The sequence below is a fragment of the Martes martes genome (assembly GCF_963455335.1).
Source record: "Martes martes genome assembly, chromosome: 4".
Classification (NCBI taxonomy): Eukaryota; Metazoa; Chordata; class Mammalia; order Carnivora; family Mustelidae; genus Martes; species Martes martes.
Window position 1 is genome coordinate 127942733 of NC_137891.1, and position 27628 is coordinate 127970360.

Consider the following 27628-nt stretch of genomic DNA (forward strand, 5'->3'; position numbering starts at 1 on the left):
GTGAGCTGGAGTAGAGGGCTTGCTCGTATTTGTTTTCAAACCTATAGACACTCTCTCACCTCTCTCCACTCCGAAGCATCTTCTGGCATGTGCTAGAACCTAGGCAGTGGATTCACATCGCCCGCCCAGTGCCTTATTATTATAGTATTATAGTTCTCTCTGAGGTGGCCTTTCGATAGGGTGACCCACTGTCCCAGTTTGCCCGGGGCTTGTCCTCTGTTTTAGCACTGAAGATCTGTCCTGAAGCTCCTCCCCACCCCCACCAGCTTGAAGGGAACCAGGATGGTGCTTCTGAACGACCTAGTCCTGGAGCCAGACGTCTTCCTCCACCCACTGTGCTCATTGCCTTGCAGGGCCCACCCCAAACCTGTTCCCCAGGTAGGTCTCTAGTTGAAGAACCTACAAGGAAGACCTTAACAGCCTCCAAAGACCGCTGGTTAAAGAGCCCAGTGTAGACAAACGACAATCAGGAGAGAATGATGGTGGAAGGATGGGACTGAGGTTCCAGAGAGAAGCAGGGAGGATGGAAGGAAGGATTGGCTCAGGGACGAAATATGTAGGGGTGTTACCCTCACCTCCTAACACTACAGAGAGAAGAGCAATCTCAGAGCAAGTCTGAACTAACAGTCTGAGTCATCACCCCAGTGGAAATCAGGGTGTATTTCTGAAATGTGGTCACCCCTACATAAGGACAACTATTTGGGTGGGCATTAAACAGGTACAGATATGTTCACATAATACTGCATGGATCCTGACAAAATTCTTGTTTGTTCCTTCCACTTTTACTTAACATTCATTTAGCTTCCCAGTCAATAATTCTAACTTTTGAGGTGAGTTTTTACTTCAAAATGAGATGATATCCCTCAATTTTAATGTGATTAAAATAGATCAGTAATGGAGAATACTTCAGGAGACAAAGGGAGTCGGTCCAGAAAGGTGTTGTTTGGCCTCTGAGGCACATACCAGCAATGATGTCAGGATTCCGAGAGAACACCCGCAAATTTCTCTTTCAGGTGTATTTTGTGTTTTGCTTTCCTTTATTTTTTTTCAAGACGAGCTCTCACTCTGAAATCTTAGGACCTTGGAAGTTCCTGAATCACTCTGGTTTTATATCTAGCCCTTAGGAGCACATCCCAGGGTTAGTGAAGCACAGGGACTTAGTTACCAAACACCCATTAACCATAATGGAAATCACGCAGCAAAGTCCCCATGCAGCACACTGAATATTTACCTCCTAATGTTCTTTTAATGTACGCTTTCTTGGGTGAATATTTACTGTAGAATATTAAATGTAAGATTCCTCTTTTTATGGGCCATTTGAAGTGATTGATTTTGTTTGTGAATTCCTGTATCTTTGCCCATAATGGCTATCTATTGTAATGGCCTCTGCCAAATGTTCTTGCATTGAAATAACAGACGCCATGGATCGGCCAGCTGTGGCTTTGTATTACTGGGGTCTTAAAAGCGAGGAGGTAGCTGATGACACAGCTGGGAAAGAAGACAAAGGTGTATAACATAACGAGTATGACTAAGGCTCCCAACACAATTGGATATTGAAATCACTGAGGTCTGTAAACATGGTTCTGTCATCATCTTTTATATCAGAGCTGATGTTTAGTGGTTTTGAATGGTGTTGAGACCGAGAGTCAGGAAATGATAGTGGCAAGATAAGAATTCAATTGCCCATAGCCAGCTCAGTCGGCACAATATATCAGAATTCCAGGCATATTCTTGAAATGCTATAATAAAAACCACTGCCCAAGTGATCAGTCTTACACCTATTTATACCATATTTGAAAAAATATGAATTCCCGTACTCCCATATCTTAGCTACAGTTAGATGTAAGCTATTTCCCAGTGAAGCCAGGGTTTTTCAGAATTTGGTTGCTTTACACTCTTCTGAGTATTTGGGAAGAAGGAAGAAGTTACAAAAAAAGATGCAGTTATCATATGGTCTTAAAACAAAAACAAACAAAACAACAAACCAAATCCTAAAACCTAAAGATAACACAGGCATTTGAGATATTACAGATTAGGTAATACAGCTACATTTTTGCAGGTCCCAAGTATGCCTTTCCAAATTGCCATAAAAATAAAACTTGTTAAAGGAGCTACTTACATCTGAACAACATAATGTCTTCAAGTGATGGTAAAGGTGGCCTATAAATCCATCACATGAAATTCATACTCTTTTTCTTATGTTCACAAAGGATCGTGTGTCCGGAGTCCATGCCGCAAAAGAGATTGGGCTGGAATGATATTCTACAGTCTCTTTAAAAACTACGAGAAAGTCTGAAGAATACATATGTTTCCATTGTACTGGCTTTTAGCAGCTCAAGCTACACCACAATAATCCCAACTTTGTTTTGTTTCTGTCCTATAAGTATCCGGACTGTGTTTACACCCCAACCACAGTACCTCATATGATTAGTAGTACTAGTCAGTGCAAGGGAATGGAATCTTAGTACTAAGTAAGGAAAGTGAAAGGAAGTGGCAATGTGAAAAACCTTCTTTAGTCACAGGTCAGGTCAGGTTCTGTGAAACAATGTCAGTCTCCACACGTAATACGTGCTGGTGCCTTTGAATTTGGCATTGGAAAAGCGCATGCCTTCTAAGTCATGGGGAGAAAAACCACTGGTATATTTTTTAAAAGACTAATTTTGAAGAATATCACTTGCTTAAATGAAGGTCCTTCATACTACTCTCTTGGCTCTGGATAAAATAAGTCCTTCATACTCCTCCAGATCAGGGAATGGCTGTGACTATCATGTGAGACTTGCAATGAGTGAATCTGAATAGTTCACAGGATAAATGAGTCGTCTGATAGGGAAGCTCCTTGTCTTCTCTTCTCACAGACTCAGAGAAGGACTGTTCCTTGCTCCTATAGCCAGGGAACACCACAGAGGTTCTCTTTCTCTTAGTTTTTTGCCCTCCCCCTTTCTGGGGTCCAAGAAACACTAGAAAAGCAGGGGGTAGACTGTAGCCAATGGGGACCAGTGAGGAAGTTATGTTTTCAACCACAGAGGGAGATAGATTGGGGGTGGGGGAAGACCTCCTAAAGTCAGGATTTTGCTACTGAAGAAACCCCATCAATCCAAGTGTAAGGTCCTCAAGTGGGTCAAGGAGAGGCTTACAGAATTTCAGATTTGGAAGGAAACTTACACTGTCATCTGGTACAGGGACATCATTCTCACATGAGGAAACTAGGGTTTATGCCAAGTAACCTACACCAACTATTACTAAAGACAACTATCTTTAAGTTTCTTTTGTTAGTATCTTTTTGTTGTAACAACACAGTTTTTGGTTTTCGGTTTTGTCATTTGGAGCATTTCTTTACGTTAGAAAATGTCATAGCTCTTCTTGAAGCCCAGGGGTTCAAAAAATGCCAACTCGACATTTCCAAGCCAATCAACTGCTAACAACGAGTGTCGTGAACCCAGTCACTCACCAGCCCCATTCTAGGTGTCTTCCAACCATCATTCAGGAATAAAGAGTTAAGAAGGATCGATTACCACATAATCATAATCTATAAAAATACTGGCCTAGAGTACACTAAAAAACTTTTAATAAATAAATATTGAGCATTTGCTTTATGAAAGTCAGTGGAGATGTGCCCTTCAGAAATCATGTGCATACTTTCAGACTGCTTTTTACAAATCACACATCCAGAGCCCAAAAGACGACAAAGATTATAGATCAGATTAGGATACAACTTGATAGAAAAAGGTCTTTCGATGTGGCATTTCTACAAAGGAACACAACTAACATCATCGAGTTGCTCGTGCTTCGGTTTTGAAGGTGATACTTAAAGAGATCCAGAATGTTCTTTAGACCACAGCAGCATCACTGGGGTGTTTAGCTCCTCAGGTAACCCCTTTTGCAAGGGATGACGCTCGTGTGGACATAGTAATTCTGGAATTTTCTCCTTACACACCAACCGCAGTGCTTGGTGGTCCTGCCTTCGAGCCGTCTATACATGTTGCTCATGGAGGAGTTTCCTGCTCCCGATCCCGTCCCTCTCGTGTGTCTGCTGGCTCTGGAAGTTCAGCGCCCTGGCGTCTGATGCAGTAGGTACTTGAGATTTTGGTCTGGCACCCTCACTGCTCAGAACACAGGTTTATTCTCCGGAGGCTTTAGAGCAAGTGATTCTGGTTTCCAGTCCGGCTGAAAAAAGTGAATGTTGAATGTCCGTGCCCAGTTCTTAAAGACGCGTTTCTCTGTGATGAAGCGGTGATGACTGCCCTTCCGTCCTCGCTCGTGGGAGAGGTACATGGTGCATTCGTCAGGTCCAAACGGTTCGTAATAGTGGTAAGGTACTGACGGGTGATTGGGATCCCTGTAGAAGGAAGATAAGATGACTGAGTAAAGGGGGAAAAACCTCCTGTGACTGATGAAGCTGATGAGCACAACACGTACTTCCAAGTCAGGTCAATTGCAACAGAGGGTTTTCCTGACGTGTACACAAGAAGCAAGTGGAAAGGTTTTGAGGTTGTGAAATAAATGTTTGCGCATCACTATCAAAGAAAGAGGTTAAAAGTATACTATGGGACGTGCAGGGGTTTGGGACTTAGAAAGCGCACGTTGCTAAGACCCCCACTGTAGTTCTTCCACTCTTGCCCTGTGTAGTCAGTTCAGCATAAGCAGCTACAAAGATGTTTACAAAACAAAAACACACCACATTTCCCTCCCATCCCCCCGCTCCACCAAATCCTCTAGAAACTTCTAATTATAAAAAAAGCGTGGCTCGGGGCGCCTGGGTGGCTCAGTGGGTTAAGGCCTCTGCTTTCGGCTCGGGTCATGATCCCAGGGTCCTGGGATCGAGCCCCACATCGGGCTCTCTGCTCCATGGAGAGCCTGCTTTCTCCTCTCTCTCTCTCTCTGCCTGCCTCTCTGCCTACTTGTGATCTCCGTCTGTCAAATAAATAAATAAAAAATCTTAAAAAAAAAAAAAAAAAGCGTGGCTTACAGGGTGTTACATGAGGTGGTTCTCTCCAGAGCTTTTTTCTAACCCACCCTTGCCAAACATGCTCCAGCCATACTGGCCTTTCTGATCATCAACTCTGCCAAGCTTGACCTTCAGGCCTTGGTACATGAAGACAGTCACCTGGTTGTAACACGTTTCTAACCAGTTCACTCCTTCTTACTGCTGGGTACTGACTTCAACATTTCCTCTTCAGAGAGGATCTACTTCACACCTGTCCCTTTGCGCACGCTCACTTGCTCTCTCTCTCTCTCTCTCTCTCTCAGATTTATTTTTCTTACAGCATTAATCCCTCTCCAGAATTGCTGTTTACTTCTTTATAATCTGTTCATGAGGGCAGGCCTTTGTCTTGTTCTTAGTAGGTGCTCAATAAATAATTTTTAAATTTCTGTTGTAGACAGAAATTTATGTGGCATTGACAACTAAACAGCAAACCTCTAAAGACAATTTCTCCTCCAACATGGAAAGCTGATGATCCTAGTAAGCACGATGCCACCATTTTCTTCTTGTTGCTCTAGGTAGACAATGGACCCACATCCAGAGTCTCTAAATCCAGAAATTCCAAATCCTCAAATCCTTGCACTTAAGCCATAGCCCCAACATTTTTTCTGTTTCTCTATCCCTATTTCACCTCAAATGAGAAACCCTGGCTGGTTTCTTCAGGTCAGTGTGCAAAGGATTAACATGTTGAGGCAGTTGGGGGCCCTGTGTTACTAAAATATCTAACCCCCAAAGAGCCTTGGTCTCACAATGGTTTCCATTCTAGTCCAATCCACACCACCTCTTCCATGTTGAAGTCTATGATGGAATTAGTCAAGGTATCCCAACAGGCAAACCTTCCTGTCTTGAGCTATGCTCACCAACTGGTTCTGACGTAGAGCTTCAGTGCTTCTCTTAAAAGGCTCAGGCAAATCACCTTTCCATGCCCGGTGCCCTGGGGCCCCCACTTGGGTCACTCGGGCTCTACTCTAAGTACAGTACCTTTGTTTCCCAGAGATGTTCATCCTGCTAGACACCTATTTGTTTTCTTCAGACGAGATCAATACACAAATAGCTCCTAGAGTAGCAACTTTACCGAGGTCAGGGATCGAAGTCTTTTATCAAGAGGGGTGTCAAGTTTGTGGCTCTGACAACAATAAACCTTTTGAGCTGCCTCTCCTCTGAGGTTAAAGTTCTTCCAGGAAGAGAGATTTATTTTTGTCATGCAGCATTTAAACATTCTTCCTCCTGGGTTGGATGCTATGCTGAATTAATACTTTGCCTCTGCATCAGGCTTGTCTCAGAAGTATCTCTGTGTTCCACAGTGACACATCAGATCCAACCCTGTCTAGCTAATACAGATTTCACGTCTTCACTTACTCCAGAAATTGGAATCCCCTTGAAGTTTTAACAGAGGGTAATTTCCATACAGAAAATGCATTCTAGGAAGAATTCAAGCTTGAACTAACCACCATGGAGAAAAGAATAAACAAGAAAAGATACAAATTTGTGAGACAAATGTCCCCAGATTCATATGGCACAATTTGGGGAACAGTGCCGAATTCACCGTGGCATGGTACACTTGGAGTTAAGCTTTTATTCCAATATAAATCAGGTTTTAAATCTGATTTATCTGCACTTTGAACATATTACTGGAATCAATCTGATTAAAGAAACAATTAAGCTTCTAAAAATACCATGAGATTGAGTTGGCACCTAGGAATGCAGAGAAATTGGAAACCAGCTAACGGATGCTAGAAGATCAGTTTCCTTATTCAGGAAGACCATCTCTTGGAATGAAAGCTTATCTAGCTCCCTATTGATCCCTTAAAGGGAGAATTAAATTTACACATTTAATTGTTACGATTTCCAAGGTGTCCAAATAAGTAGGATTGTTTCCACACTTTAAAACTCTGCCTAAATGGTCGAGGAGTGCTTTGTGGGCCTTGAGGGCAGAGCCCAAGAGCCTGTGGGAACAGCCCTCCCGCTCGCTGGAAAGCCTGCCACCCACTGTGATCCACCGCTGCGTCCTGCCCAGAATAAGGTCCTTAGGTCTTTCCTCAAACCTGACCCTAAAGGCTGCAGTAGGTTCTTCTCCTTCCTCCTGACCCAGCAGCAATATACATCAGCAGAATTTCCACATCAGGAGGCTACTGTTGTAAAGGAGGGTCTGGCACCCCAGTTCCTGTTTGGGGGGGCAGGAGAAGCGGAGAGCATGGCGGTGTGAGGGCGGAGATCATCTCAGAGCCAGTTTCTCAAGGGGCCGCAACCTGTCATCAGCGCTCTAAGGATCACCTCGGGAATAAATCCTGCAAAAATGGTGTGGCAGAGGGATTTTGTTTCTTTAGGGAGGAAGCAGGGTGGGGCGAGGGGAGTCGTGAGAGAACGAACATTCAGTGCACACAGGGAGCTTTAAAGAAATACCACTGCCTGAGTCCCACCTCCATAGATTCGGGCTTAATTGATTTGGAGGGGGTCCCAGGCACGGCTATTTTAAAAGTGTGTGAAGTTTGAGTATCAGAATAAATAATGGTAGTACTGGACTATAAACCCCACAAAATAAAAGAAATACCCATGAGTCCATGATGATTTCAGGAAATAGCTGAATCTATAAATAAACAGGGAGGAAGAAACAGCATTTCCATATAGAAGAATTCCAATTAATAAATCCAGAGAGAATGAGGGAATAGAGAAATCACCACTAAAACAGCCTTGCAACTGTTGCAAGCAAGGTGCGTCGATGAATGAAACATCAGTGGGGAAAAATGATGAAGAGAAATAGGTTATTTACAGGAAGTATCTCCCCCAAGATATTTATAATGACAAAGGGAAAAATAATAACTTCGAGGTGAGTAAACCCAGCAAATACCACCTCAGCGAGTCAATCAAGGTTAACACTGCCACATTGAGACATCTGACATCATGTGTCTGCTGACACGCAGGATGCTGGGAAGGGATTCCTGCTCCTGTGGTACCCTCCCCAGGAATGCACAGCCTCAACCCGGTCATGAGACAACATCACGCGAATCCAAAGTGAGGGACCTCCTGCAACAATGACCAGATTTCTTCAACGTGGTGAAAGAGAAGGAGAGGCTGAAGGATGGCCCCGGACAGGAGGAGACTGAGAGCCAAGATATGTAAGTGAGAAGGGATCCTGGAGTAGGTCCTGGAGGAGATCAGAGACCTCAGCCGGAGAACTGGTGAAATCTGGATAAAGTCTGTTGTTTAGGTAAGAGTTTTGCGCTGGTGTTCATTTCTTAGTTTTGATCATTGGACCGTAATGATGCAAAATGTTAACATTAGGGGAAGCAGGGTGAAGGGTATACAGGAACTCTCTGTGCTACTTATGCAACTTTTGGTAAGTGTAAAACTTTTTCAAAACAAAAAATTTTAAAAACCTGTTAATGTTGAAAAGCACCTTATGAGATTCTAAATCCACAGCCAGGTTGAGGACGGCTGATTTAGTGAGGTTCTTGCTAAGCTCTGGTGCTTCACTTCCGTGATCCCTTCCCCATCAGGCAAAGGGAGGGAGTCTAAGGTCAGTGTCATTGCTCCGTCTGAGGGCTGAGCAGCCAGCGGGCAGGAGGGGTCCAGTGCCTGGCTGTAAGCACACAGCCTCACTCATGGACCATCCCGGGTGCTGGACTTTAGTTACCTTTTCAGCACCAAACAGAGCGCTCGGCATTTGACACGACTGAATCCTCACAACACCCCCATGCCAGAGGTACCGTTCTGACCCCTATTTTGGAGATGACAAAACTCATGCACAGAAAAACTGAAGAAGTTTCAGGGCTCAGATGTGGACCAAAGTGGAACTCCTAAGAACGAGGCTCTGTATCTTGGAAAATCTGCTCTACCAGGTGGGTTTCTGTACCAATGGCACCTGTTGGAACCTGGTTTGGAACGACTCTGTCCTCGCTGCGTTCTCCCGAGCACCTGCGGACAGAGGTGCCCCGTGCTCGGTGGACACTCCGCAGCCCGTTGGCGTGAGCAGCAGAGCCCTTGTGCTCCCTGAATGTTATACTTTCGAATATTAATGGTGACGGGAGTTTGTCATGTTCCATTTGTGAATCTCCGACAGCTAAGCTGTACAACCGGCAGAAGCGTCCTAATGTCAACAAGCCTGCAAGAATCCTTCCAGTTCCAGGTATGATCTGGGTTGACCCTGATCCGTTAGTTGGGGCTGAACTATCCACAAGGCTACAAAGGTGCCAGGAAGGGAATAGTGGCTTTGCCTCTCTCTAGAGCTCTCAGACTCTCTAAACACGCTTCTATGCGGGCATGGTACCCAGCATCCAATAGGTAGTCGGGAAACGCTTGTAGAATAGAGCTGAATGGACAGCTATCAAGTGTCTAGAGTGTTCTGAAATTAGCTTGAATTGCAGGCCGTTAGGGATATTGTAGCATCCCGAAGGAAATGCTCCTAGAGCGGGCCTTCCCACACATCTGCTTCAGCCCGGTGGGACCTGCTGAGTCCCCTTTACTCTCTTACAGCCTCTTTCAGAAGGAAAAAATCTATACCCCTTGGAAGCCAGTGGACTAATTCTGGCGACTCTGGGGCAGACAGAGCAGCGAGAGCCTGCCGCTGTCCACCCTTTCTGGGGCAAAGAGCCGGAGTGAGTCATCCGGACTCCCACTCACCCTCCACGACTTCGGCACCTCCGGTGGTGTTACAACATCTCTTCATAGATCGATGGTACCCACAGGGAGGAAGGTGATGGAAACACCCCGGGACTGCCAAGAGTGGGTCAAATCAGGGCAAAGAGAGAAGAAGGAAATCATGGCAAAGAGAACTGTCTGGGAAAAAACACAACACTATATTTGAAGTCTACTTCATAAAATGTGAACCTCCTGGGTGCATTACCATTCCCTACCTGTCTCTGTAAGCATCTGATTCTACACAGTGGACTGTCGCCCACTAGAACCTTCCCTGTTACACTGGCAGCTTTATTAATGTTCGCTAGCTAATAATTCTAGTAGAATCAACTCTCTGATATTCACGATACCTTTGAGATGTCCTTCACATTATGGATGAGATATTAATTTAGTTCCATGACAGTGATCACTCTGAGTCATTACTCTGCTAATTAATACTCAAGAAACGACGGGTGACAGAGAGTTGTAAACTTGGTAATGTGTTAAGTATGACCAGAAATAAGATTATTAGGTAGAATTTAAACGCTTGGCCCATTATTATCACAAATAATTTACAGTGGAAAATGAGATTAAAAATACTCACCATAACTTAGTTTGGAAGACAATGATAACAGATTTTTTTTCATTGCAATTTATAGACCATCTGGAGAGAACGGATTTGGCTTTCTATATGAGATGGCATGACTTAAGGGTCTACTGTCCACACAAGAATATATTTTGAGACTGTCTCTGGTGCAAAGTGGCATTAATTTTCCCCAGCTTTCAGAATACCGATGAGCCTGGAGCCCAGGGCTAGGGGCAGGATGGAGACTAATTGCCTGATGGCTGAGCCCCTCTGTGAAGACCCAGCGCTCACTCCAGCTGAGAACGATCAAACAGGTGGCTGCCACTAATGTCCTAGGACCCTTTGGATTTGAATTGGTCATTTGCTAATTATATTTTTCATTCACTGGACACTTCTGGTCTTGGGATAACTATAGAATCAGTTTCTTACACACTGCCAAGGTAATGAAGGTTTTCCTTTATTCACTGAGTCAATCAATACTGAGTAGATACTATGTGCCAGACACAGGAACAAGTCCTGAAGACGCAAGTGTGGACCGAGCACTGACCCCTCCTCTTGATGAGACTACAGGCAAATAAAGGATCCCGACAAACTGGGGCGGCGGGGGGGTAGGGGACGGGGGTGGGGTTGGCAGAGAGCCCAGTGAGGGCACAGGCAGGGTCTGACAGGAATGAGGAAAAGCTTGCAGGAGGAGGGCCTGCTGCATGTGAGACCGTGGAGGGAGGTCCTGGAGACCCTAGCTCTGTCACTTCCCTGCCCCGTGACCCCGGATGGCTGTTTCAGGTCTTCAAGCTTGACATGTGAAATGATGAGAGTAATGTTTATCTCATGGCATTATCACAAGGCTTCCACGAAATGGCACATGTATTCATACTAAGCACAGGACCAGCATGTGGTATGTGCAGAAAAATAACCATTAATATTATTGTAAAGAACCAGCAGTGATCGGCCAGATGAAGAAGAAGGGGCTAGAAATTCCAAGCTGAGAGCCAAAGGCCAGATGTCTGCAGGGGGAGCTCCTTTCTAAGTTTTCCCTACGGCAAAAAGAAGTCTGTGTGGGGAGACGAGGGGACACTAGAGCAGATGCAGAAGCCAGGTCCTGGAGGGCTGTGTGCTAAGCAAGGGGGTGGGAATTCTGCTCTAAAAGCTTTGGGAAGGGCACCTGGGTGGCTCAGTCCACTAAGCATCTGCCATTGGCTCAGCTCATGATCCCAGAGTTGTGGGTTCGAGTCCTGCATAGGGCTCCCCGCTCAGCGGAGAGCCTGCTTCTCCCTCTCTCTCTGCCTGCTGCTCTGCCTACCTATGTGCTGTATTTCTCTGGATAAAATCCTTAATAATCTTTAATAAAATAAAATAAAAGCTTTGGGGAACTACTGAGGGGTTGAACTGAGTCAGATGTAGTCTCTCCAGCAGCACAGTGGTGTCTGGAGAGGAAGGAGAGAGAAGAGACTTGGGGAGAGCAGTCAGGAGCTACCTCGGCACCAAGCGACAGAGAGAAGGGTTACGTGCTCGTCAGACGACCTTCACTCTGTTAGATTTGGCCAGGTTTTGAGAAACGCGTCTGTCCATTTATATGTCTGCTGCTCCCATCTGTGGTTTTAAATATGAATGTGGGACTATGAGGAGTCCACGTGCTTAGTAGTTTAGAGGCTACGAGAAGTTTTCTTGCCAAAGAATGACTCCTGGAAGCAACTCAGGGCCTTTGGGTGGAGGGGTAGGGAGGCCAGAGCTCTGGGAGAGCTGGATGGAAATGGGGAGCTCTCGGCTTGCAGGGGTGAGCCCGCCCACCCTTATTTTGGGAACTGGTCCCTCAGGGATTGCTCAGCTGTTTGCTCCCCCGGGGTATAATTTAGTCCCCTACTCCCTCTCATCTTCTGTTCCCTCCCTCATGCCATGCATATGGCGACTGACGTTCCCTTTGGGTCACTGCCACCTTAGGCTGACAGAGACGACCACAGAAGTAGCTTAGTGTTCGGTCTCTCTGTGCCTCTGTTTCCCCAGCAATAGGAAGGCAATGATTAGATTCTCCTGAAAAGCGTGTGACCGGAGAGCGGCAGGACTGTAGCTCACACCAGAGGCTGTCAGAGTTCTTATTTGCCAGGCGGCCCTTGTCAGAGAAGAGCCCGGATGTAAAACAGATAGAAGTGGGTCTGCTCTTGACGGAGCGGGGATGGGTGGGCCCGTCTTCCTTCTCTCTTACCCCTGTTCCACCGGTAGGGTCAGAGGCATACAAGGACCCCTCTGAGTCCCGCAGAAAGTCAGAGGCGGATGTTTGAGGAAAGCGGCGGGTCAGAAGCGACTGAGAGGCAGACAGTGTGGATTTTCTCCCACGGGCGCCTCGTGAGCCTTCTGGACCTTTTGACCGAATTGTGTCCAAGTGACCCTAAGGGGACTGAAGGCAGAGACTCTGTCTTATTCATCCCTGATTATGTCCTCAGTACCCAACATGAGTCGGTTGAGGGAATAAGTCTCTGTGATTAATTTAGCAAATAACTCCTTTTGAGGATACTAGTTGCGTCTTAAAGTCAGAAAAAGTCGATTTACCCCAAATCAGCAGTTGGCTCTCTTTTTGCTTGCTGAAGTCTGGACCCCTGTGCTTAACTCTTCAGTCTAGCAAGACACTGGGAAGCCACAGAATGGGCGGGTTCACTCGAGCCGCCCCATGTGATGCCCTGTGGGAGCTGGAGGCCACGTGCAGCCCAGTCCCTGTGGGGCAGAAAAGTAGCATCCTGTTCATACAAGAGGCCACACACGTCCTTCCTTTTCTAGCAGCCAGGCTCTCCTCACCCGCTGGGCATCATTTGATACCGCTCGCTGGACATCTTAAAATGTGGTAATGGGCACCCACACTTGCATATTAGCGCATCCCTTCACCTGATAAATTTGTGCATGTCTAATATACACCATGCTTAATATATGCCAAGCCTTCCTCATCTAGTATCTTGTGAGATTACCATAGAAACCCTCACAGTAAGTACTGCTGTCATCACCATCTTACGGATACGGAAGCTAAGTCACTGTACTACAGAGATAGTCAGTACGTGAGATAGTACGTAACTTGCCCAAGATCACTAAGGTCAGTAAAGTCAAGTAACTTTCTCCAAGTCACATAGCTTCTGAGCAACAGAAGTGGTTATTTTCTCTTCTTCTTTTGGAAGAAATTCAGGGCCCTTGGAGAATTTATGTTCTGGTGGGCTCAAACAGCCTGAGCTATGCTACTTCCCAGAAACTTCCATACCATTCCTGGGTCCTGGTAAGAGCTTACCTCCTTAAGTCCTAGAGCCCAGGACACATGAACCCTACTTGTCCCTTAGAGTTCTCAACTTCTTCCAAAATAAAAACAAAAGGGGGAACGGCTAGATGAGCAGAAGGAACAAGCTGCTTTTTCATTCTCCAGTGGTCGATACTGTCTGCGAGAGTCCTTTGACTCCAAGTGGCTGTGCTGTGTTCATTACGTCTTCGTGTGGATAAGGCTTACAGTGAGTTTCTAGAAGGCAACAGCTGTGTCCTAGTCTTTGAACCTGCCGAAGTTCTTAGTAACTTTTGGGGCAACTCTCAACTACTTAGGAAAACATTAATAATTATTTTATATATCTTACAATATCATATTAACGTATGAGTACTATTCATAACACCAATCGTCTTTCCTGAGCACGAGCTGTGTGCAGGACACTGAGTCAGACATTCTACAATCCATGATCTCATTCAATCCTCACCATGACCTGCTGGCTTTTTTGGCCGTTGTCTTATTACCATCCTGTACATGAAGGAAGCAAGACTCAAGGTCATGGGGTTGCTAACTGGGTGGTTCAGGTAACCTGTCGCGGAGACGAAGGTTACAGGAACTGGGGAGGCAGCGTGTGCCGCTCCTGGTTCTTCCCTTCTCGGCCTCCCTGAGCGGGAATTACGACTGAACAGGGCGCTCCCTCCAGCCTCGCCGTGTCTGCTGCCCGACACCCGGCATTTTTCTCCACTTGTTCTGCCAGGACACAGAGTACAGGGGTCCTTCCAAAGAGCTCTTGGAGAAAGCGTGTTGGGAGAGCAGCCATCGAACCTTCGCGATGGGGGCTGGGGAAAAGAATGCCTGAACCGGTGACAGCATAAGGCTCACCGACAGTCTCTTGATGGCCTTCTTAGGACCATCCTGAAAGCTGCTTCCCTCCTACTGACAGTCGTGATGAACTAACCCGGAGTAAGAGGAATGACAGGTTGACTTGCCTTTCATTTGTTTTCCGTAATAAATGGAATATTTCCTCGAACACTAGAAGTCATTAACATTTCAATTTATTCACGCTCTTTCTCTCCAGCATCCTGATGGCAATATTACATAATTACACCTGCTGTATAGCTATCAACTTTGACAGCCCTTTGTGTGTCCATAAGCACCTGCTCCCACTACCTTTGTTAGCCTGTTGGCTTGAGGAGGCATTTGGCTGTTTTTTTTTTTTTGTTTTTTTTTTTTTTTTTACACTATCCTACCTTCTTTCTGCATGTGGATTGCTAACTAAGGAAGCAAGTCCAGTGAGTTAAGTGACGAGGGACTGGGTGGGGATCCAAGCTAACTCTTGCCATGTACGAGGCGCTGTTCCGAGCACTTTACATCTACTAACTTATTTCATCCACTGACGACCTCATGGCCGAGTCTCCAGGATCACCACGTCCACTTCTAACGAGGAGGAAGCCGAGCTCCTGAGAGACTGAACAACTAGCTCAAGGTCACACTCAGTGAGGAAGTGGCCAGGCAGAGCCGACTGGAGCTGACCTCAGAACACACAGCCTTCCTCACAATACGTCTCTCCTGGGGACCAGGGAGTCTAGGCAACTATCAAAGGCTTCTCCTGCCCAAACTTTCTCCTCTGTGCCCTGACTCTCACAGACAAACTGGCACGGCCGCTGTGTCGGGTCTCTGGGTTAAAGAGAGTGGGAGAAAAGTGGCAAAGTGGTAAATGAGCATGATTAAGTCCTCTCGTCCTTGCATCCAACCTCCCAACTTCAGATTCCGTGTAAAAGGCGCATGGCCTTCAAGAAGTCGTTAGGTTTCAAACACACACAGGTATGAGCAGGCATATATTTTAATGAGCAAGTTCAAAACGCCCCCCACCCCAGGTTTTGCCATTTGAAGATCAGGATGGAGGCCATGAGCAGGTCATCAGGCACTCCCGAAAAGTAGGGCACTTTCTGAACCTACCGGCATCGCTACTCTCAATCACAGGTGGATTTTCAAACCAGTTTCCGCAAACCAGGCCCTGAGGTTTTCCCGGGGCGGCTGTGTGTACGCACCCAGTGCTGGCGGGACCCGTCCAGGGCGGGGGGCTGGGGGGGGGGGGCGGGTGTTAAGGTAGCAGGGGAGACGTGAGTCTGTTCCCTTTAAAGTGGTACATCAAAATCATTATGTCTGTGCTTTTGGCCTTAGAAGTACAAACCAAGGCTACTAACGTGGGGAGGAAAAGAGGCTCAGAGCAGCATTTTAATTTTAGCAAACAGGCCTTACCGTCAAAGAAATTGCCCTCTTTAATTCATTAAAAATTACTGCATTCCTTTCAAATGAGAATAAAACTAATATTCCTTAATGCTTGCTCATCATTAATATTATGCCAATTATTGCATTACTTGTGGTTGATAAATATTCAGAGGATAAATGAAGCCCACAAGATGGATTAATTCTCCAGCAGTACAAACAAAAACTTTCAATATTTTATATCATATAATTAAATGCTGTTTGTTGTTTCTAGAACCAGAACTTGGGACGTATTAATTAATTGCTTCGAGAAGACAGTTAGACATGTTTCGTGGCTGATATTTGGAATCAGACCTTTGTAAGCCCTGCACGACACTGCTGATGAATCACACTTGCAGAATAAATCCTACCTGCAGAAGTCTGGGGGCACCATGCCATACACATTGATCCTGTCACAGAGCTCCAGCGCGATCGTCATCGTGAACCAGCCGGTGCTGAGCCAAGTGTTGGAGATCTTCCTGGAAGGAACAACCATGAAGTCCGCAAGCTGCTGAAGTCATCATTACAACCATGACCATCTTAAATCCTTTGGGGAGCAAGGCTGACTCTCTCTCTCTATCCAGTTGGTAAACAGCTGAAACTTGACCAGGTAGAAATCGCTCACCAATAGCATCGTATTCCATAGTAAGTGATAAATGATATCCACTTTCCGCCATGGTGGGTTATGACAGGAAAGGGTGCTCAAGCGACTTCCACATCATCAGAGACGATGAGAGTGTTTCAGGGTGTAAGTGTGTAGGACCACAACCAGGCTCTTTAAGGTGACAATCCCCACGTGCCAACTCTTTCTTTATTAACTACAATACTTGACTAATTAGAAATATTCCTTGTTCCCCAAGCAGGCTGAATAATGAAGAGGTTATTAAATATGTATAAACACACAGATGAGACTATGTATTGACTGATATCTATTGATTGATCAAACAATCTTGGGGTAAAAGCTTGCCTTCAATTAGACTAATTAACATTGACATCTTGATTGAATGTCTTTCCTTTTAGGAAGAGTGCATTCATTTGGGAAAGGGCTAATTACTAGAGGAAAAGGACCACAGGAATGCTTATGCTTAATTGAGCATTTGCTTTATTTTACCTCAGAACATCCAGAGCCCTCTAAAACTTTTTTTTTTATTAGAAGACTGAATTGACAAAATTTAAGGAGTGAGTGTGTTTGTTCCTAAATTCATTCGTTTGCCCATTCAAACACCTGTGCTGAGCTCCAGCTACGTGCCACACCTAAGGATAACGGTGGAGACGTAACATCAAGGTCTAATTTGACCCTCTGAGAATGACTCGGTCTACCAGGCTTTGCTGCTGTGGATATTAATTTCAATTCTTAGGGGGTTGCGGCTTTTGCTTTTTTTTCCCAGTGCTTATGGTATGCCTCATTAGCCGGTTTCAAACACCTTATCCCCAAGGTCAGACTGTCTGACTTTGCCCGGCCATAACACCATATGTGATGTGAATACCAGAGTTACTGAAAAGCTTTTCTGCTTGCACTGTGTAGCACCCCTCTTTGAGAAGGAAGAAGACTTTTTGCGAATCATTTTGCACTATTTCCATTTCATATATGGGCCCCCCCAATCCCACAAAAAAACCATAAAAGCAAAGAAACATAATAAGGAGTCTTTTATCTTGTCAAATACCTGACAGGAATGGGAGATGCAGTTATGACTGAGTTCGTGGTTTCCACTTTGTAGTTTTTAATCCCTTTTCTCATTTTAGCTTTCCATAACATTGTCCCCTGACCCAGTACTAGCCCAGGGAGTACATTTTTTAAAATTAATTTTTTATTTTTGTAAAGATTTTATTTATTTATTTGACAGAGAGAGAGAGAAACAGTGAGAGAGGGGAACACAAGCAGGGGGAGTGGGAGAGGGAGAAGCAGGCTTCCCGCTGAGCAGGGAGCCCGATGCGGGGCTCGATCCCAGGATCCTGGGATCATGACCTGAGCCAAAGGCAGATGCTTAATGACTGAGCCACCCAGGCGCTCCAGGAAGTACATTTTAAAAGCTCCTAAGGAGGGGAACATCATAGGTTTGTACGTTGGCTGTTCTACCACGGGCCAGCGGAATGACCTGAGGTGGGTTGCCGCTCATTGCTCATGAGCCCGGACTGCCCATCTGTAACGCAGGCCTGGGCTTCCTGAGCTGCTCCGGGGACTAAGTGAGAGAACACCATAAAAAGAGTCTAGTATGGTGTGTTGATACATCGAGACCCCTTCCTCCTCTCTTGGTTGCCAGATTGGAGCAAATGAAGCAAATAATCCAGCCATTACTTTCACTGTTTTTTTTTTTAGCATCCCTGAAGAAACTGCTATCCTTCCAACTCCGCTGCTGGCTCTGGTGTGGGATCCACCATCAATCATCAGGGCAGTAAGGACGAAATTCTGGAGCCTCCAGCCTACAGAGCTTTTAACGATCCTCTTCTTTCTGCCCAAGGCTGTATATTCATAAGGGAGCCTGGTGGCTCAGTCAGTTGACCATCTGACTCTTGATTTTAGCTCAAGGTTGTGAGATCAAGCCCCTCAATGGGCTCTGTGTTGGTCGTGAGACACTTGGAATTCTCTCTCTCCCTCTCCCTTCCCACCCCTCTCTCTTAAAAAACAAACAAACCGGGGCACCTGGGTGGCTCAGTGGGTTAAAGCCTCTGCCTTCAGCTCAGGTCATGGTGTCAGGGTCCTGGGATCGAGCCCTGCATCGGGCTCTCTGCTCAGCAGGGAGCGGGCTTCCTCCTCTCTCTCTGCCTGCCTCTCTGCCTACTCATGATCTCTCTCTCTCAAAACAAAACAAAACAAAACAAAACAAAACAACTAACCAACCACTATGGGACTGAAGGAGGTGAGGCAGAGCAGAGCTAGCTGACTGAGGAAGGGAAAGGGGAAGGTCTCTTGCCTTGAGTTAGAATCTGTCTCCACCCGTGGGGCTGTGCGGTGCAATGGCCAGGTGTTCTAGACTCACACTGGGTCAGTGAATAACCGGGAGGTTGGGAGGCCCAGGAAGAGACCGTGTCCCTGTGCTTTCAGGGTTGTCAGCAGCGCCAAGAGGGTTCTCCCCAGGCAGAAACTCCCCGTTCTCTGGGCTTTCTTTTCTGAGATATAGTAGAGACTGTCAGGCACAGCCAGAAATACTAGAGAGTGTGGCTCTGCAGAAAGAGGTTTCGTGGGTAGTAATGGGGGAGAATGCATAGCGAAGGACGAGAAACCCCCGTGAAGAGTTCTTTCAAGTGCCGCTTAGAATTCCCCAGACCCTGGAAAGAGTAGCCTTCTGGGATCACGTGCTATCCAGTTGCAACTGCCTTGTGCTGTCGTTCTGAAAAGATCTGAACTCTTTTTCCAGCAAAGGAGTATCTACTGTTTTTACACTTAATCAGCTATAATGAAGGAATATGAAGAGCTGTCATGTGCTTATTAGGGAAAATGATCAGATATTCTTTTATATGATGAAGTAACACACGGAGCTGATAATTCTATAGTGCACACTAAATTACAATTAAAGGCCTTTCTGCTCCACCAGAATCTCATTTATAATCTCTATGGAAATATTCTTCCTGCAGTTATTTCATTTATGCTTCCTTTATCTAATTACTATAATATTGGTTCTGAATCATATTTTCCTAATATACCCTTATTCAATTAGAAAGTTATTTTCAAGTACAGTTACTTTCTAATATCCAAGAATACCACTTGGCCATCTTCGTCATTTGTCACACTTCTTAATTGCAGATTCTTCCTGGGCCATATTTCCCCCTCCACTTTTAAGTAGAGTGAAACTTCTATAAATCAAAATCTATTGAATTACTCTGGTTCCCCCCCCCCCCAAATAACAGCCGGAATGAATGTCCTGATCATGAGATGTACAAAATTAGACATTCCATATTTTGGGTACCTGTAATACATCTTCCTGTTTGGCTGGGTTTCAAGGAAAGCATACAGAGAAGAAATATTCTTGGACCCCTCTATGTTTTGTGTTTTAATGTTCAGAAACACATTTGTTCCGAGGGGCTATTTCTACCTTGGTTCTCTTAGCTTGGAGTATCTACGTTAAGAATACGGGCACATGAGAATACTGAGTCAATACAATATTAGCCTCGTTAAGACAGGTTCCTAAAGGTAAGAGGCACAGAGATTCCAGAAGCGACAATGTCGTTTGGCACCCTACACATCCGTAAGTGTGAGTCCCCTGAAAAGGAACTGTATAGAACCTTGTAGATGGATGTCTGCACGTGAGAGGCCCAGTAGCCAGTACACAAAGACTTGGTTCCCTCTACCAGTTGGGTTCACCAGAGAGACCGACCCACAGAACAAAGTTTTCACTGGTCAGAATCCGCATGTTTGCTTCGAAAGGGAAGAATAAACCCATATCCTCCTTGAGGTCGGTATTCGCACGAGTAAAAGGAAGTGCAATAAAACTATTATCTTGCACTTACTACCAGGGTAAGCGAGCAGCTGTGTAGCCTGCTCCTCCCAAATAAGGATTTAGCCTCGGATTACCCATGTAGAGTCTCAGTGCTTCCCTAATTTGGTCTTAATGAGTTCGGTTTGAGCAGCTGGGCGACCAGGGCCCCCTGGAGCCTAGCGCTACCAAGGGCACGAGCAGCGAGCAGCGGGGGCCCCACAAGAAGCCTCAGCCAAAGTTTTGCTTTGGGTGACTCGGCCAGCAGCCCAGCAGCGCGGCCAGCGGCGCGGACAGGTCCTCGCCCTCCCTCCCCGACGGCCCCGCCCCGCCCCGCCCGCGCCCTCTACCTGTCTTTGCCGGTCTCCCGCTTGAAGAGCTCGTCGAACTGCAGCATCTTGTGGCGCGTGGTCATGAAGGCCTTCAGCCGGGGAAGCACCTGGCTCAGGAGCTGCAGGTTGTTGTAGACCTGGCCCTTGCCGTCCCTCCGCATGTAGCTGCTGGGGCCCCAGAAGATGAACACGGTGCCCTGGCTCACGTTGAGCAGGTCGTGGCGGTTGCGGAGGATCCTCTGGATGCTGGAATGCGCGATGACCCGCAGGCTGGTGCGGCTGCCCACGTCGCGCCCGTAGCCGCGCGTCGGGGCGTCATTCATGCGGATGACACACTCCGTCTGGTCTATCTGGGGGCCTTGCCGGCTGCGCAGCAGGTGCCCCGAGCTGGTCACCAGGGCACAGTCTCCGCAGTGCATTTTCAGGGGCTAGAAAGCAGAGGGGGAAGGACGTCATCAGCAGGCCACCCTCACTTGGCATCAGCGGGTCATTTCGCTGCCGCCATAGGCTTCCGGGTCCCCCTCTACCCCTCCCATGCCAGCATCTATCCCTGCTGCTGGGGCCTCATCAGCCCTTCCTTTCATTCTCTCCCAGAGCGGATGACAAGACCGCAAGAGGGCTTGCACTGATCTGTCGAACCCTGGGCTCTGGGCTTTACTGATATTAAATAACCAAATCCCCATATCAACCCTGCAAGGTCACTGTCACTGCCATTTTACAGAGGGGCGATGGAAAGAAATCCGCCCAAGGACGCATAACCAGCAAGTACTGAAGTCACGCCTTCAAACCCAGGTCTTTCTGAATCCAAAGTTACCCCAAAATGAAGTAGAGACTACACTACCATTTGCTCTGACATGAGCTTGGAAGTTCTTAAGTCACCTTATTGAAAGTTAAGCGCGTATCAATATTCTTGGCTGCTGTACAAATATGTTTATCCTGAATAAACATCGCCTAAGAATCACATGGCAGGGGGAGGGGAGTAGACATGCGTGTTGTAATCCTTCAGATGCCATAATTTTGAAATGACAACTAGGATAGTTTCTCTGTTTTAAAAGGACAGGGAGCAAGACTGAGTTGGTCTATCTTCAAAAATGTAAAAACAAAACAAAACAAAACAAAAGCAAAAAAAACCCTCAAGCTCAGAGCACCGACCTCAGCCGGTGAACACGTGCCCTGTGGAAGCCCACCAGGGACAACTCCAAAGACAAGGTTCATTTCAAAACCTTGAACCAATGATTTGCTTTCTGAATGCCTACATTCCCACACATTAAACATTCCCCTGTTCATGTTTAAAGAGAAATATCTCTTAGTTGCTGTTTGCAGATAATGTAATTAGGGCCTGAGGCCAAGGCCGGCAAGTGCACAAGAAAATGACAATCAAGAACGGTCTGAAGGAGAGCTCCATTGTCACACGTGCCCCAGAGCCTCTGCCCTTCCTCCCTGTGAGCGCTGAACAGGACACGCTGGCTCCCTGCCTGGTTTCGGGAAGTCGGATCCCGCTTAGTGCTTCTATTTACCCTGGGAGTTTCCTGAGCCATAGCTCTGCCTTCAGAACCAGACAAGGGCACCTGAGGACAGCCACCTTCCCACACTGTATGGTCGTCAAGGGCACCAGCTCTGGGGGGTTACACGACGGGTCCAGCCTTGTCTCCATTACCTATTAACTGTGGGACCTTGGCAAGCCACTGACCTGTGAGAATCTCGGGTTTCTCATCTCCAAATGAGGATAACGAATGCCCCATTCTATCTTGGTTGAATGAAAATGCACACAGTATTAGACTGGGCCATTTGAAATTGCCAGTATTTGAAAAATAGCAGTTGCAGTGGTGGGGGGGGCGGTGAACCCAGTCCTTACATAGGAGCTGGTGCGGTGATCATTGGGTAATCAGACCGTTCTTGGGATTACCTGTCGGAGTGGAGTGATTGCAGACACTCAGTAAGTCAGTGCTGATCACTTCAGGTTGATAACTGACGTAGAAGCTTATGAAGTGGAGATTCTACCGTTGCAAATTCTCATCATTCATTTGACACCCAATTACTCTTAGGTGACAAGCGCTATGATGGGCAGTGAGAATGTAAATGGAATGCAAAAACAGAAACCCCTCAAAGTTTACACTTTAGTGAGGGACAGTGGGTCAGTCAAAACATGCAATAAAGTGTGAGAGGTTGAGGCCTGTGCAAAAGTCTTAGTCAAGGAGGCTGTTTAGAGCACAGCAAGGCGGGGCAGGGACAGTGGAGGGAGACCACTTTTGCTAATAGCGATGAGATGTCTCCATGGGCCAGACACTGTTCTGAGCTTTTTATATAATTGCATCAATTCTTCCAATAATCCCATAAGAAGGGTATTATATTATCATCCCTATTTTACTAATGAGAATTTTGAGGGATAGGGAAAGTAAGGAGCTTGCTCAAGGCCATACAGTTAGGAAGTGGTAGAGCTGGTATTCAAACTGCAGAGCCCGTGGGATTAACCATCACGGCACCACGGTGCAGTAGAACAAATTGAACACGTGCCGTGAGATGTCTTCTTAAGTCATTGCCTTCTTTCCTTCCTCTCTCAACCCCAGAAGCTCCGTGACGCTGTTTCTTAACCAGTAGTGTTACCGCTTTTAGGGCACGGGGCCGGCTGGATGCAGTAAAGTGACAAAGGTCTTATATCCAATATGTCCAATCCTTGGAGCCCCGTTAATAGTAGACCCCATCCAACTAGAGCCTTAAGTGAAGGAGAGTAAAAGGTCCTTAAGACCAAATCTTCCTGGGATGCCTGGGTGGCTCAGTCAGTGAAGCGTCTGCCTTCGGCTCAGGTCATGATCCCAGCGTCGGGCTCCCTGCTCCTTGCGGAGCCCGCTTTTTTCCCTCTGTCTGCCACTCCACTTGCCTGTGTGTGTGCACTCTCTTTCTCTCTGACAAATACACAATATCTTAAAAAAAAAAACAAAACAAAAAAAAAACAAAAAAACCCCACAGATCTTCCTTTGAGGAATAGCCACATTACAGATGTGTAGAAAGTGGTCCCCATTCCTCTCCTCCTGGAAGCCAGAGGCAGAAGCCCGTCTGAATCCCCTGAACAAACTGCTGGGGGTGAGGAGCAATTTCATGGGCCAAAGGACGGGGGAAATACTTAGTTTTCTTTTTTCTGATTTTGCCTGAACACCCCACAGATAGAATGAAGAGGGAAAGTCAAATGATCTGTTCAACCATGGGGTTCCTATCATGTCTCAGGCACTGAACTTGGTGATATAGATAAAAAGAGCCTGACCTTCCTCTCAGGGGGGCACCCAATCTAAGTGAGCATGCCCCCAGATAAGCAATTACGTGACCGGGGAGTAAGTGCTAGAATTGATTAGGCACAAGGGGACCAAAGGTGAGGGAACATTTGAGCTGGTCTGGAGGAGCTGGAGGGGTGGGAGGACCAGGAAAGGACAGAGCAAAGGGAACCAACAGATGAGGTAACTTTGAAGAGGTGGTGGTCGATGGGGGGGGGGGGGGTGTCACAAGACTTGAGAGGACAAGTGAAACCAGACTTGGCAAGTGTTCTCTGGATTTGGCGATGTTGGCCACAAGACTCTCAGTTGAATCGAAGGGGCAGAGCCTGAGCTGGGTTGGACGGAAGGGAAGTGGAGGTGGGAGCTTGGCAGTGAGGGCTGGTGGAGGGTCAGTGGCGGAGCAGGAGAATCTGCAGGGCAGACTCAGGCACTCAGGGTGACCAACCCACCCAATTTGTTAGGGGTTGTTTGGGACGTATTGGAAAACCTGCATCCTAGGGAACCTCTACTCGTGGGGAAACCCACTAAAAAATGTCCTACAAGATTGACAGGGGTATCTGCAAATATCATGTTCCTCTGTGATGATTAGGGTCAGGAGACCCAGGGTCTGAATTTTATGTCAGGTCCTTAGCGTTCTAACTTGTAAAACAAAGAGGAGATCAACTAGATACTTGTGGCCGCTTGACATTCATTCGTTCATTCATTTAAAAGACACTTACTGAGCACTCAGTGCACCGGTGAGGTACCGTGTAACTCAGTACATTTGTTTAATAAGGTCACTTCGTAGGATTTCATTTCATTGGACCCTCAGGCCACTGGAACCTGCTTTTTCTCATCAGACTCACCCTGAATTATCATCTTGAATTTTCTAGCGTGACTGATAATTACAAGACATTGTGCTTATTTTTACTGGGGAAAACATTCTGAAGAGAAGTCTCTGCATCTGTCTCCCCCATAATTAATTATTCTGCTGTGATTCTCAGAGCATAGGCTGGTTGACAGGTGAACCCTATGTCACCTGTGGAAATTCCAGTGCCTTCTGTCTCCCGCCTCTGTGCATGTGAGGTGAGCAGAAGACCTTTCCAGGAAGGCCAAGGTTCCTGACTGTGCCATACTCATCCTCTGTGGTCACTAGCTGCCACCCGCATACGCTGGGTCCGCCCAGTCCAGAAATCCCTCCCTCATGATTCCTGCCCATCTGCCTGGGCTCCGAGGGATTGATTACCTCGGGCGACAACACCCACTCTTTGCCTTGTGCAGATACCAAACAATGAGCAAAAGAGTGAAGTCTGAATTATGCCTTAAGTGTCTTTTGGTAAGTGGTGCCAATAAAATGACAATAGCGGTTCTAAACAGAATGTTACATTTCCCGCAGCTGAGAAGAGCGCGTACCAAAGGCTGAATCACTTCCAAAGGAGGAAATGAAGTCTGTTTTCTGCCTTCGGAAGGAGAGATGATGTCTGGGGAGGCAGGATGACTAGAAATTATACAAATTCCATGACCCTGTCTCTCAGGACGCGTTATGGGTCCTCTGAGAGAGCCATACTCCTCCACATCCCAGGATGATTATAATCCTTGGTGTCTTAATGATAAGGGTGGAGATACGCATGCCTTGGTGAGTTAGGATTCCTGATGCTGTATTCACACGTTCCTCCGGTAAGCACTCAGATGCCGGGTTCAGGAATCACCGAGCAGAGGACGGGAAAGTGAACGTGCAGCTCTGTTAGCGGGTCTAAAAGCTAAAGCTCCATGGAGAACGCAGGAGCGCAGGCAGCTCCCGGGGAACCCACTGGCTAGCCAGGCCTTCTCTCTGACTTCCTCCTCACAGTGCTCAGTCCCTTGATTCTGGGACATTTTCCTTAAAGCCCCATTTAGTGAGGTATCCCATCCTTTGGTAAGACACACAGACGCCCATATTAGATCTTCATCATCTCTCTTGCTTCCTGACCCCATAAGATGCACTCAATTAACATTGAATAATAGATGGATAAATTGGTAAATGAGTTAACGGCCTGCCTTGTCTGTTCTCTGAGAAAGCCACCCTCTTCAGACATAAAGAGAAGACACGATGTGGTGCCCTAACCAGGTGTTTGCCTGAAGACCCCAGCCCTGTGTGCTAGATGCCATGGGGAGAAAAAGGCGGAGCGTATAATGTGAAAGCCTTTGTCTGCAGAGAAGGCGGCTGTGGCCCTTTGCCTCAGGACAGCCTCCCCATCCAGGGAGCCATAATGGCCAGAGCTGAGGGCACTGCTTGGAATTAATGGCTGGCTAGGAAAATGGCCCAGGACACAGTGAGGGCCATTAAGCCCAGCCAGTTATTAATCCCTAGTAAGAGCTTGATGCCAAGGTCATTAGAGCTGTTGTGAAGTAAAAAAATGCCCAGGAAAATCTACAATGCATGGAGGCCACTGGTGCTCAGAGTTGCAGCCTCGCCAGGCCCCCAATGTGTGCAGGAGAGAGGCCCGTGGGAGATGGGCAGCCTGGCTCTCTGGGGGTAGCGTGCACTGCACGGACGGACACAAACACGGAGCTTACCATTTTATTTTTGCCCTCACTTTCGCTCTTGGCTAATATGTAAGCATTTGTCATCATCCCGGTACCTAGGGCAGTGTCTGCAACTTAGCAGGGGCTCAGGAAGGTTTTAGCATATTTTAGAAGGTGTGAGTGAGTCTCTCTCTTTCCACCTACTCCCCCCTCCATCAGAGAACAGCGGGGCATGACAACTTGCATCACAACTTACTCCTTTGGGCTCAGGCGACAGGAGCAACCCTTGCTTGAGAAGGCACGCTCAGGGAATCAAGGTCTGATTTCTGTCACAGCCCAGAGAGCAGGAGCGGAAGGAATTCTCCCTGTGACCCAGCTGATGTCTCCTGAGCCTTTCTTAAGAGAATAGACCAGGCCAAGTCAAATTAAACTTGACACCTAAAACGCTCAGTGATGTCCTTGCAAACATTTGCAGCATGGCAATCTCAGGCTTCACTTTTTAAAATTCTGATTTATTTGGCAGAGGGAAAGGTACCTCAGAGCATAATGTCCATTAGCTCAGTAATGAGACCAGTCTTGCTCTGGGAGCTGCTTGTTGGTCTGGAGCAAACATAAGATATATTAAATGGCTTCAGGTGTTTCAAGAATCTCTGCACTTTTCAATCTGATGTTTTCCTGTAATTACTGGGCTTTTATTAGCTGTCAATCTCAGTTCAGCCTGACACTGATATAAGCCACTCTGATTATTTAATGTGATTCCCTAGAAAAATGTTACTCTTTGAAGCTGCTCTTCTCTCTCAGTGACAAGCCCACCCACCAGCCTTCACTGCCAAGAAGTCCTCCTCTCCGCCCCCCCAACCCATTTTCCATGATTTCCATCTACTGGCTGCCTGAGGATGAGAGCTCCACAGGCAGGGGGCAGTACTGAGCAGTGTTTAAATTACCGCCTTTGGAGTCACAGGCTTGAACTGGCTTCTTCCTCTCCTTAGGTGGATAATTTGGGGCGAGGTGGCTTAGTTTTTCTGAGTCCCCTGTTTTTTTCATCTGGAATATGAATACGGTAACGACAATCTCAAAGGGAAGGTTTGCCATCTCAATTAAAGGCATACCTTCCACCCTGTTTCTCAAGACAAAATTCAAAGCTCTTTCTTGATACCTCTCTCTCTCCAGCTGCTACAACTCTTCCAGCCTTATTGGATCTATCCCCGTCCACGTATCCTAAACCTATCCCTTCTCACCCAATAGCATCGCTGCCAGAAATCTCATAGATTGTCTAGGCTGATAATTTTCAAGGTGTGGTTCCCAGACCCACCATGACAACCAAATCTAGGAACTTCCTAGAAATGCAAATTCTCAGACCCCATCCTAGACCTATGGACTCAGATGCTCTGAGGTGGGGCCCAGCCACCTGTGTTTTCACAAGTCCTCCAAGTGATTTCTGATGCATCCTCAAGGT

The 27628-nt window shown here is 46.7% G+C and overlaps 1 protein-coding gene across 1 annotated transcript in view; it reads right to left on the bottom strand.

Moving 5' to 3' along the window:
• Positions 1–4104: 4104 nt before the first annotated feature.
• Positions 4105–27628, bottom strand: part of ST6GALNAC5 (ST6 N-acetylgalactosaminide alpha-2,6-sialyltransferase 5) — a gene marked incomplete at both ends in the record, with an annotated part of 159543 nt that continues 136019 nt past the window's right edge. The window contains 3 exons of the mRNA XM_080801330.1: positions 4105–4336; positions 16050–16157; positions 20441–20850. Of these exons, the coding sequence (XP_080657456.1) occupies positions 4105–4336; positions 16050–16157; positions 20441–20850 (750 nt within the window). The remainder of the gene's footprint in view (positions 4337–16049; positions 16158–20440; positions 20851–27628) is intronic.